This window comes from Balaenoptera borealis (assembly GCF_965194805.1).
Source record: "Balaenoptera borealis genome assembly, chromosome: X".
Taxonomy (NCBI): domain Eukaryota; kingdom Metazoa; phylum Chordata; class Mammalia; order Artiodactyla; family Balaenopteridae; genus Balaenoptera; species Balaenoptera borealis.
Genome location: NC_138881.1, coordinates 90482888 through 90496519, shown reverse-complemented (window position 1 = coordinate 90496519; position 13632 = coordinate 90482888). Strand labels below are relative to the sequence as shown.

General features: G+C 38.7%; 1 protein-coding gene across 1 annotated transcript in view; it reads right to left on the bottom strand.

Moving 5' to 3' along the window:
• RNF128 (ring finger protein 128) overlaps positions 1 to 11097 on the bottom strand; it is a 102029-nt gene extending 90932 nt beyond the window's left edge. Inside the window, exon 1 of the mRNA XM_082377337.1 lies at positions 9880 to 11097. Within this exon, the coding sequence (XP_082233463.1) occupies positions 9880 to 10285 (406 nt within the window). The 5' untranslated portion in view covers positions 10286 to 11097. The remainder of the gene's footprint in view (positions 1 to 9879) is intronic.
• Between the last annotated feature and the right edge of the window lie 2535 nt (positions 11098 to 13632).

Sequence of the window (13632 nt, the reverse complement as noted above, 5' to 3'; positions counted from 1 at the left end):
CTTAGAATTAAAGGTTTATCTCCAAGTACTAGGTTAGACACCATTCCTTCTCGGTGGGAGCACTTCTTAGACTGAAGTTGTCCCCTTCAGAAAAGGGATACTGCTAGTAGGGGAGCTGTGAATGGATTGGGCCCAGGAGTAAAGACATTCTGTATCCACATCATGAAACCATGAGAAGCAAGGAGTGCAGAAGCATCCCTTAGGCTTGCTGAGGGCCTTGAAGGCAGGCTATAGGGGATGGGGAAGCACTGATACATAAAATGGGAGGAGATAATGTATTTGCACAGTAGTAAAGACATAGGCATAGTATACTGTTGCTGAGAAAGAGGCAAGCAGCCCTTGACATCTGGGACCTGGCCTGGCACTACCAATCAGGCTTTGGTGTTTTCTTGTTGAACATAAATAATTTCACAGAGCATCAACAGTAGAGGAGGTCATTCTGTGCCATGATAGATCAAGACAAAAACAAGACCATTCCGTAATCACGTCTGAACCCAGTCAAAATATGAACAGCATCCAAGTCACAAAAATGACCAAACATCTCCCATCCTGGCTAAAACATGAGTGACTGTTGCTTCTTTACTAATTATAGCTGTAGCTTCAGGTTAGGCTTCCCCACTTACAAATAAGGTTTATTTAGAAATCCAATCACAGACTTATCCCCTACATTCTGACAGTATCCAAATCCAGAACAAAGCCAGCTAGAGTGACCTACTCAGCCTGGTTTTCCCAGGAATTTCCTGGTTTTAGCACTGAAAGTCTCAAGTTCCAGGAAATCCCTGTCTCAGGCAAACTGGGCTGGCTGGTCAATGGCATGCTTCCTTAAACCCTCCCCCAAATCATCTGAAGCAAGCCCAAATCCTATAAATCCTTTCTTAAGACCTCTTATTGAGATACCCCATTGTTTCCCGTGGTGTGCATTCTCCCTTTGCTGCAGTAAGTAATAAACCCAACTTTTTCAACTACAGGTCTGCTCCTAGGAGCCTTTGGTTGGAGGGCATCGGCAACATTAAGACATAAAGAGGCACAGCATTGTGGAAAGGCTAGGAAGGCCTAGCATGGAAAATGCGACGGAAGGAATGAAGAGATAGCAGCAACCAAGGAAGTGAAGGGGGTCCACATCCCTGAAGGGGGCTAGAGTGTGGTTTTCTGAAAAGGTGGTTTTTAGGGGTGATAAAAGATAAGGTGACAGAACACTCAGAGATTGGTTCAAGATGGTGGAGTAGAAGAACATGTGCTTACTCCCTCTTGCGAGAGCACCGGAATCACAACTAACTGCTGAACAATCATCGACACGAAGACACTGGAACTCACCAAAAAAGATACCCCACAGCCAAAGACAAAGGAGAAGCCACAGTGAGATGGTAGGAGGGGCACAATCACAATAAAATCAAGTCCCATAACTGCTGGGTGGGTGACTCACAAACTGGAGTTATACCACAGAAGTCCACCCACTGGAGTGAAGGTCCTGAGCCCCATGTCAGGCTTCTGAACCTGGGGGTCTGGCAACGGGAGGAGGAATTCCTAGAGAATCAGACTTTGAAGGCTAGCGGGATTTGACTGCAAGACTTTTTGACAGGACTGGGGGAAACAGAGACTCCACTCTTGGAGGGCACACACAAAGTAGTGTGTGCATCGGGACCCAGGGGAAGGAGCAGTGACCCCATAGGAGACTGAACCAAACCTACCTACAAGTGTTGGAGGGTCTCCTGCAGAGGATGGGGGTGGCTGTGGCTCACTCTGGGGACAAGGACACTGGCAGCAGAAGTTCTGGGAAGTACCCCCTTGGCATGAGCCCTCCCAGAGTCCACAATTAGCCCCACCAAAGAGCCAGGTAGGCTCCAGTGTTGGGTTGCCTCAGGCCAAACAACCAACAGGGAGGGAACCCAGCCCCACCCATCAGCAGACAAGAGGATTAAAGTTTTGCTGAGCTCTGCCCACCAGAGCAACAGTCAGCTCTACCCACCACCAGTCCCTCCCATCAGGAAACTTGCACAAGCCTCTTAGATAGCCTCATCCACCAGAGGGCAGACAGCAGAAGCAAGAACTACAATCCTGCAGCCTGTGGAACAAAAACCACATTCACAGAAAGACAAGATGAAAAGGCAGAGGGCTATGTACCAGCTGAAGGAACAAGATAAAACCCCAGAAAAACAACTAAATGAAGTGGAGGTAGGTAGGCAACCTTCCAGAAAAAGAATTCAGAATAATGATAGTGAAGATGATCCAGGACCTCGGAAAAAGAATGGAGGCAAAGATCGAGAATATGCAAGAAATGTTTAATAAAGACCTACAAGAATTAAAGAACAAACACCTAGAAGAATTAAGAACAAACAAACAGAGATGAACAATACAATAACTGAAATGAAAACTACACTAGAAGGAATCAATAGCAGAATAACTGAGGCAGAAGAACGGATAAGTGACCTGGAAGACAGAATGGTGGAATTCACTGCTGTGGAACAGACTAAAGAAAGAAGAATGAAAAGAAATGAAGACAGCCTAAGAGACCTCTGGGACAACATTAAACTCAACAACATTTGCATTATAGAAGGAGAAGAGAGAGAGAAAGGACCTGAGAAAACATTTGAAGAGATTATAGATGAAAACTTCCCTAACATGGAAAAGGAAATAGCCACCCAAGTCCAGGAAGCACAGGGAGTCCCAGGCAGGATAAACCCAAGGAGAAACACGCCGAGACACATAGTAATCAAACTGACAAAAATTAAAGACAAAGAAAAATTACTGAAAGCAACAAGGGAAAAACGACAAATAACATACAGGAGAACTCCCATAAGGTTAACAGCTGATTTCTCAGCAGAAACTCTACAAGCCAGAAAGGAGTGGCATTTTATATTTAAAGTGATGAAAGGGAAGAACCTACAACAAAGATTACTCTACCCGGCAAGGATCTCATTCAGATTCGATGGAGAAATCCAAAGGTTTACGGACAAGCAAAAGCTAAGAGAATTCAGCATCCGCAAACCAGCTCTACAATAAATGCTAAAGGAACTTCTCTAAGTGGGAAACACTATAGAAGAAAAGGACCTACAAAAACAAACCCATAACAATTAAGAAAATGGTCATAGGAACATACATATCGATAATTACCTTGAACGTGAATGGATTAAATGCTCCAACCAAAAGACACAGGCTCGCTGAATGGATACCAAAACAAGACCCATATATATGCTGTCTACAAGAGACCCACTTCAGACCTAGGGACACATACAGACTGAAAGTGAGGGGATGGAAAAAGATATTCCATGCAAACGGAAATCAAAAGAAAGCTGGAGTAGCAATTCTCATATCAGACAAAATTGACTTTAAAATAAAGACTATTATAAGAGACAAAGACGGACACTACATAATGATCAAGGGATCAATCCAAGAAGAAGATATAACAATTGTAAATATATATGCACCCAACATAGGAGCACCTCAATACATAAGGCAAATGTTAACAGCCATAAAAGGAGAAATCGACAGTAACACAATAGGGGACTTTAACACCCCACTTTCACCAATGGACAGATCATCCAGACAGAAAATTAATAAGGAAAAACAAGCTTTAGATGACACAACAGACCAGATAGATTTAATTAATATTTATAGGATATTCCACCCGAAAACAGCAGATTACACTTTCTTCTCAAGTGCACACAGAACATTCTCCAGGATAGATCACATCTTGGGTCACAAATCAAGCCACAGTAAATTTAAGAAAACTGAAATCATATCAAGCACCTTTTCCGACCACAACGCTATGAGATTAGAAATCAATTAGAGGGAAAAAAACGTAAAAAACACAAACACATGGAGGGTAAACAATACGTTACTAAATAAACAAGAGATCACTGAAGAAATCAAAGAGGAAATCAAAAAATACCTAGAGACAAATTACAATGAAAACATGATGATCCAAAACCTATGGGATGCAGGAAAAGCAGTTCTAAGAGGGAAGTTAATAGCAACACAATCCTACCTCAAGAAACAAGAAAAATCTCAAGTAAACAATCTAACCTTACACCTAAAGGAACTAGAGAAAGAAGAACAAACAAAACCCCAAGTTAGTAGAAGGAAAGAAATCATAAAGATCAGAGAAGAAATAAATGAAATAGAAACAAAGAAAACAATAGCAAAGATCAATAAAACTAAAGCTGGTTCTTTGAGAAGATAAACAAAATTGATAAACCTTTGGCCAGACTCATCAAGAAAAAGAGGGAGAGGACTCAAATCAATAAAATTAGAAATGAAAAAGGAGAAGTTACAATGGACACTGCAGAAATACAAAGCATCCTAAGAGACTACTACAAGCAACTCTATGCCAATAAAATGGACAACCTGGAAGAAATGGACAAAGTCTTAGAAAGGTATAACCTTCCAAGACTGAACCAGGAAGAAATAGAAAATATGAACAGGCCAAACACAAGTAATGAAATTGAAACTGTGATTAAAAATCTTCCAACAAACAAAAGTCCAGGACCAGATGGCTTCACAGGTGAATTCTATCAAACATTTAGAGAAGAGCTAACACCCACCCTTCTCAAACTCTTCCAAAAAATTGCAGAGGAAGGAACACTCCCAAACTCATTCTAGGAGGCCACCATCACCCTGATACCAAAACCAAACAAAGATACTACAAAAAAGAAAATTACAAACCAATATCACTGATGAATGTAGATGCAAAAATCCTCAACAAAATACTAGCAAACAGAATCCGACAGCACATTAAAAGGATCATACACCATGATCAAGTGGGATTTATCCCAGGGATGCAAGGATTCTTCAATATATGCAAATCAATCAATGTGATACACTATATTAACAACTTGAAGAATAAAACCATATGATCATTTCAATAGATGCAGAAAAACTTTTGACCAAATTCAACACCCATTTATGATAAAAACTCTCCAGAAAGTGGGCATAGAGGGAACCTACCTCAACATAATAAAGACCATATACAACAAACCCACAGCAAACATCATTCTCAGTGGTGAAAAACTGAAAGCATTTCCTCTAAGATCAGGAACAAGACAAGGATGTCTACTCTCGCCACTATAATTCAACATAGTTTTGGAAGTTTTAGCCACAGCAATCAGAGGAGAAAAAGAAATAAAAGGAATACAAATTGGAAAAGAAGAAGTAAAACTGTCACTGTTTGCAGATGACATGATACTATATATAGAGAATCCTAAAGATGCCACCAGAAAATTACTAGAGCTAATTAATGAACTTGGTAAAGTTGCAGGATACAAAATTAATGCACAGAAATCTCTTGCATTCCTCCTATACACTAACAACGAGAGACCAGAAAGAGAAATTAAGGAAACAATCCCATTCACCATTGCAACAAAAAGAATAAAATACCTAGGAATAAACCTACCTAAGGAGGTAAAAGACCTGTACTCAGAAAACTATAAGACACTGATGAAATAAATCAAAGATGTCACAGACAGATGGAGAGATATACCATGTTCTTGGATTGGAAGAATCAATATTGTGAAAATGACTATACTACCCAAAGCAATCTACACATTCAATGCAATCCCTATCAAAGTACCACCGGCATTTTTTACAGAACTAGAACAAAAAGTCTTAAAATTTGTATGGAAACGCAAAAGACCCCCAATAGCCAAAGCAGTCTTGAGGGAAAAATACGGAGCTGGAGGAATCAGACTCCCTGACTTCACACTATACTAGAAAGCTACAGTAATCAAGACAAATTGGTACTGGCACAAAAACAGAAATGTAGATCAGTGGAACAGGATAGAAAGCCCAGAGATAAACCCACACACCTAGGGTCAACTAATCTATGACAAAGGAGGTAAGGATATACAATGGAGAAAAGACAGCCTCTTCAATAAGTGGTGCTGGGAAAACTGGACAGCTACATGTAAAAGAATGAAATTAGAACACTCCTTAACACCATACACAAAAATAAACTCAAAATGGATTCAAGACCTAAATGTAAGACCGGACATCTTAAAACTCTTAGAAGAAAACATAGGAAGAACACACTTTGACATAAATCACAGCAAGATCTTTTTTGATCCACTTCCTAGAGTAATGGAAATAAAAACAAAAATAAACAAATGGGACCTAATGAAACTTCAAAGGTTTTGCAAAGCAAAGGAAACTACAAACAAGACAAAAAGACAACCCTCAGAATGTGAGAAAATATTTGCAAGCGAATCAATGGACAAAGGATTAATCTCCAAAATATATAAACAGCTCAGGCAGCTCAATATTAAAAAAACAAACAACCCAATCCAAAACTGGGCAGAAGACCTAAATAGACATTTCTCCAAAGAAGACATACAGTTGGCCAAGAAGCACATGAAAAGCTGCTCAACATCACTAATTATTAGAGAACTGCAAATCAAAACTACAATGAGGTATCACCTCACACCAGTTAGAATGGGCATCATCAGAAAATCTACAAACAACAAATGCTGGAGAGGGTGTGGAGAAACGGGAACACTCTTGCACTGTTGGTGGGAATGTAAATTGACACAGCCACTATGGAGAACAGTATGGAGGTTCCTTAAAAAACTAAAAATAGAATTACCATATGACCCAGCAATCCCACTACTGGGCATATACCCAGAGAAAGCCATAATTCAAAGAGTCATGTACCACAATGTTCATTGCAGCTCTATTTACAATAGCCAGGTCATGGAAGCAACCTAAATGCCCATCGACAGATGAATGGATAAAGAAGATGTGGTACATATATACAATGGAATATTACTCAGCCATAAAAAGGAACGAAATTGGGTCATTTGTAGAGACGTGGATGGATCTAGAGACTGTCATACAGAGTGAAGTAAGTCAGGAAGAGAAAAACAAATACCGTATATTAACGCATGCACGTGGAACCTAGAAAAATGGTACAGATGAACCGGTTTGCAGGGCAGAAGTTGAGACACCGATGTAGAGAACTAACGTATGGACACCAAGGGGGGAAAGTGGCGGGGGGTGGTGGTGGTGGGATGAATTGGGAGATTGGGATTGACATATATACACTAATATGTATAAAATAGATAACTAATAATAAAAAAAAGATAATGTGATAGAAGGTAAAGCCTTGAGCTTTTGTAGGAGGAGGAGGACGAGTTGTTGCCCTACCCTCTGTGCCTAAACAAAACCCTCATGAAAAACAGCAAAGACAAACACAATTTTGGCTTATGTTATAAAATAATGACTCAATCTTTAATGGTCTAGGGGCTGATCATAGAGTTTTCGTATCCACACTCCCTTCCCTATGTTTGTCAACTGCATCATATAATAGTTTTTATATAAGAGAAATTTCTAGGAAGGAAGAACTCTAATGACACACTAGTTGACAGGTTTTATAATGGCAAAACACTAAACTTACAATTTTAATTCTTTGGGGTTGAAATCATTCAATGTTAAAGATCAACATTCATTAAATAAAGACCCTAAAACAGTGCCTGACATATATTAAATGGCAATATATATTAACTATTACAATTACTATGATTATGCTATCTTTTCAAATTTGCTTATTTTAAAACAGGGGCAATGCCGTAGTTTTTTTTTTTAATTAATTAATTTATTTATCCATTTTTGGCTGTGTCGGGTCTTCGTTTCTGTGCGAGGGCTTTCTCCAGTTGCGGTGAGCGGGGGCCACTCTTCATCGCGGTGCGGGGTCCTCTCACTGTCGCGGCCTCTCCCGTTGTGGAGCACAGGCTCCAGACGCACAGGCTCAGTAGTTGTGGCTCACGGGCTTAGTTGCTCCGTGGCATGTGGGATCTTCCCAGACCAGGGCTCGAACCCCTGTCCCCTGCATTGGCAGGCAGACTCCCAACCACTGCACCACCAGGGAAGCCCCAATGCAGTAGTTTTAAAAAATGTTTTGATCACATATCCTTGATTATATTGGAAGTATATATTCAATGATAAATGTAACTGCTTTGTTTCTTAAATTCTGCTCAGAGACATGTACTCAAATGACTGTGCATACCTTTTGGAGAGATTTACTGTTTTGGTCAGTCTTTTAAATTCAGTGGCTGGGCACCTACTTTCCAGTAGTTGCCCCTTACTGCATGATGCAAAGCAAGTTTGGAAAACTTGACTACTATTTAGTTTGATACTGTTTATACTTTTAAAAAAGCAGAAGATTTATAAAACAGAAACAGACTCACAGACATAGAAAACAAACTTATGTTTACCAAAGGAGAAAGGTGGGGAGGAATAATAAATCAGGAATTTTGGGGTAACATATACACACTACTATATATAACACAAACAACAAGGACCTATTGTATAGCACAGGGAACTATACTCAATATTTTATAATAACCTATATGGGAAAATAATCTGAAAAAGAACATATATATATATGTAACTGAATCACTTTGCTGTACACCTGAGACTAACACAACATTGTAAATCAACTATACTTCAATTAAAAAAAAAAGAAAATTATCCTAAAGAAAGCAGGGGAGCGAACAGCAGAATGTGGCTATGCATGTAAAAGGAAACCTAGAATACTCAGACTCTCTAAGTTGAAACATAGAGCAAGTAGGTTCCTTAGAAAAGGTTTAATTTCTAATTTTCAACAGAAAGCCACCTCATTTTATTTCTACAAAAATAAAAGTCACTCGTAAAATTATAGGAACATGCAGAGAATGTTTATGAAGTGCTCTTAACTTTAAAAGAAAAAAATGTGAATGCCTGGGTTCTCAAAATGTCCAGGATATGTTACAAAAGGTAGCAAGTAGAGTTTTGTACATTTACAATAATTTTGTACCGCTAAAGACCATGTTACCTAGTTTTTGATACCCAGAGAAACAAGCAGCTTGTTTTTCAAAGATTAGTACTAAATTGCCATATTGTAGGTACACAGCCTGGATGTTCCACTCTACTACTCTTAACACAAATTTGTTTTTTTCTTACAGTTCTGAAATCTGGTTGATTTAATTTACATTAATCTTCTCAGAGGCCAAACTTGGTGGTGAGAATACCAATTATCCTGGTATTGTGTTCGACCAGATCTTACCCTGTTTGAAATTACCATTTTTCTCCTTTGGCCAAGTCTGGGGTCAAAAAAACCTTTACCCACCTACAGTATAGAAAACTTGTTTCAGAAGTCTACTTCTTCACTAGTTTAAAAGCATTTATTTGGAAAGTGGCATTTTTTACAAAATAAAAACAGTAATTCTAAGAAGTAAATTCCTTCACAAAATTAATAAATTAGATAATTATATTTACTTAAGAAGTCATAAGTAAACATTTTTAAGGGAAATCTTTACTTTTGGTGTGAATTACAGAGGTATCCAATTTCAGCCTTACCATTTTCAATGTATAATGTTTCTTATAGAGTAGTTTTATATATATTAGTCCCACAGACATTAAAATCTCACATGCATACAGCAGAGTCGAATTCTCATTTCTGTACACATTTTGCACACTTACAATATGCTATTGTTTAATCATAATAATGAATCCGTTTTGCAGTTACTGCACACTTGAATACATACAACCCTGAATCAAACTGAAAAGTACAAATTAAGAATGAAATTAAAATATTTACGTTTTCTTGAATGTTTACAGGTAAATGCACATTTATTAAAAAGCAATTATGTAATACACACTGAGAAAACTAGTAGAGCTAAGAACATCGTGAAAGAAAACGGGAACCACTTCATGAATTGCTTTTGACCTTGGAACAAATTAATTGCCAATATTAAGTAATAGTAAAGTAATTCAGAGTAGTGCCAGGCAAGAAAATTTAAAATACACTTGTTTTACAACCTCATTGCCAGACCCTAGAGTCACTGTAGATGGAAATACCATGTTAAGATAAACAAAGACATTAACCCTCTTTGGGAATCAGTTCTTACTTACCAAAATTTGCCATCTGTATCGTCTGGTTGCCAGTGTCTGGAACATTGTAAATCACAACAGCATCAGCATTTCTTCTGCCTGCTGCTTGAATTTTTTCTGAAAATGTACAATTACCTCTTTCTATCAGTGCAATCCAGGGCTTCTTAGTATTAGTAAACTCAGTGTTGTAGTCACAAGCTTGGTAGTTACTGTTCTTAGGAATGCCCACCACCCCCATAGCATTAGCCACCGGTGAGGCTAATCCGTAAACACCACATTCACATGTCTCTGTTGAAGTGTAGTTGCTGGTTTCATTGTAATAAGCCACAGTCACATAGGCATTCATTGAAAAAGGCGCTGTGATTTTAAATAAAAAGGTAAAAATTACCAGCAGCTGAGAACAACTGGACTTATTCTCCTGGTTCATTGCTCATTCATTTGAGCATAAAATTTAAGATGTCTGCTGATATTTCCAACTATCAGTCACCATTTGTCCACTCAGGTCCCCACTAAGCAGAAGTTTGAAATTTCAGCTGCAAGTAGGTAACTGATCTCACCTCTAGCAATGTAAGCTCTGAATACATCAGCTCTATTTCACTTTACTTAGCTACATTCCGTTTTGCCTGCCCCTCCTCCAACTGTACACACATGTAACCCTTAACCAGGCTACCTTAGCAATAAATAACACCATCAACTTTATTCTACATGTCAACTTATCAGGATTGGATGACTTCCTTCACTGACATTTTTTTCTTCTTACTGTTCCAGCTAATGAACTTTCATAAACATGGAGTGGATTGGAATGAGGAACTGGACTCTTGGGATTACCATGTGACAAAACGAAAGTCACCCCTCTCAGATCATCTGAAACACCAAACTGGTTTTCCAAGTCCTGCTGAAATAATGCTATCAACCAGTTCAGCCGGAAGTAAGTTAAGAGCCATCATTTGAATTGCTACGGCATTGGTAGAATTGATTTCACAGCCTTTTTTTCTCTTATTTCTTTGTGGAATTTTTCTTAACAGGCTCCCCAAGGAACATCTTCTGCTACCTTAGTTTATTCATTGAAAAGGAAACATATTCCAGTCGCTAGAGATCCTTTCAAGTACAAGGCCTTGCCCATGGTGGGCACTCAAATATCTGTTGATGCATTCCATTAATTTTTATGTCCCATGTGTTATACTCTAACAAAAGACTGTTCAAGGTTTATCTTTTTTTTTTTTAACATCTTTATTGGAGTATAATTGCTTTACAATGGTGTGTTAGTTTCTGTTTTATAACAAAGTGAATCAGTTACACATATACATATGTCTCCATATCTCTTCCCTCTTGCGTCTCCCTCCCTCCCACCCTCCCTATCCCACCCCTCTAGGTGGTCACAAAGCACCGAGCTGATCTCCCTGTGCTATGCGGCTGCTTCCCACTAGCTATCTATTTTACGTTTGGTAGTGTATATATGTCCATGCCACTCTCTCACTTTGTCCCAGCTTACCCTTCCCCCTCCCCATATCCTCAAGCCCATTCTCTAGTAGGTTTGTGTCTTTATTCCCATCTTGCCCCTAGGTTCTTCATGACCTTTTTTTTTTTCTTAGATTCCATATATATGTGTTAGCATACGGTATTTGTTCTTCTCTTTCTGACTTACTTCACTCCATATGACAGACTCTAGGTCCATCCACCTCACTACAAATAACTCAATTTTGTTTCTTTTTATGGCTGAGTAATATTCCATTGTATATACGTGCCACATCTTCTTTATCCATTCCTCTGTCGATGGACACTTAGGTTGCTTCCATGTCCTGGCTACTGTAAATAGAGCTGCAATGAACATTGTGGTACATGACTCTTTTTGAATTATGGTTCTCTCAGGGTATATGCCCAGTAGTGGGATTGCTGGGTCGTATGGTATTTCTATTTGTAGTTTTTTAAGGAACCTCCATACTGTTCTCCATAGTGGCTGTATCAATTTACATTCCCACCAACAGTGCAAGAGTGTTCCCTTTTCTCCACACCCTCTCCAGCATTTATTGTTTCTAGATTTTTTGATGATGGCCATTCTGACTGGTGTGAGATGATATCTCATTGTAGTTTTGATTTGCATTTCTCTAATGATTAATGATGTTGAGCAGCTCTGTTTTTAATCAGGAGTACACTGGATACTAGCAGCACTTGGGCATACATTGCTATGGGCTCAGCTGGTCTGGGTAAATCCGCTGGGAAAGGGAGATTGCAGTGTGGGCCAAGGGCTAGTGAAGGAGTAGATGAATGGACAACAAGACAAACAGAGATATCAGGAGTCTGACTGGGCCAAGAGTCAGCAAACTACACAAATAGGCAACAGGCTGTCAGAGAAGCAGAAAGACACCAGGTCAAATGGAAGGCAGACACAATGGTAGCCTGAAGTCCAAGGAAAATAGTCTGAAATAAGGAATACCACTAGAGTCAAGGGGACAGGACAACAGAAAATAGGAAACATTGTTGAAGGACATGATCAATAAAGCTATTTCCCCCCCACCACTCTTGTCCGTTCTTGGGCATCTGAGGTATTAGCGTTGGAGTGAACCCTGAAAGTGGGAACCAACAGTTAACAGCAGAGGAGAGTTCACGGAATCTGCAGTAGAACCTGATGGATAAATCCCAGCAGATGCACAATAGAAATATGAACCTTTTTATCCTGTTACAGATGCTGATTACTCATATCTCCCTCACAGTACCTGGTATTAGTAACAACTTACACACAGTAATCACTTAATAATTATTCATGAAAAGTTTAAAGGTCTTGTGTATTAGCTTATGGTCTATTTCAGAGTAAACGCAAATAGTTTATTATTTTGCTATTAGCACTATCGCCGACGTTTAAACTCATAATAAAGACTGTATTCACTAGATAAAGAAAACTATCAAACTGAAAACAGAAGTGTTTGTTATTGTCAAAATGATTAGTCTGCTAATTGCTAATAGACATCTGTGATAAATTCAACATCAGCATTCAACAGGCAATTCATTAGTAAAGTTGTAGAAATTTGAGTTAACCTTCTCTACCAGTTATTAAATTGCTTCTAAAGGAACATCATTATATGCTTTTAAAATGACAACTTTACGTAACACTTTGTGGCAGCGCTGGTGAACTTTGCTAAACTATTTTAAATCACTCTGAAGGTTGAAGTGCATGACTTTGTATGGTAACCAGCATTATATACCTTGTATGTAAGTGCTTTTATGTTTCCTTGTATGGCTTTCAGAGAGTCATAACTTACAAAGATAATTTTAGATTGTTTTAAAATTTTTACAGTTAAGTAAAATTAGTCCTAGAACGATAAATACCCATCAGTGCAATTTTCCAGTTAAGTCTTAAGGTCATTTGCTGGGGGGGATGAGTGGTCTAGTACTTATTCAGTGTTTTTAAAATTTTGTCTGTGGAATACCTACATTAGACTCACTTGGAAGTTTATTGAAAGTGAAGATTCCTGGGTCCTACTACCAGTCAGCCTGAATCAAAATTGGAGGAATATATATAGGAATTCACATTTTAAATAGCTCTCCAGGTAATTCTTACACACTTTACAATTTAAGAACTTTAGATCGTACAAGTTGTACATGATGAATAGTACGGGATCTAGTTGTAGTTTTTTGTTTGTTTGTTTGTTTTTTTATTTATTTTTGGCTGCGTTGGGTCTTCATTGCTGCGCACGGGCTTTCTCTAGTTGAGGTGAGCGGGGGCTACTCTTCATGGCGATGTGCGAGCTTCTCATTGCGGTAGCTTCTCTTGTTGCG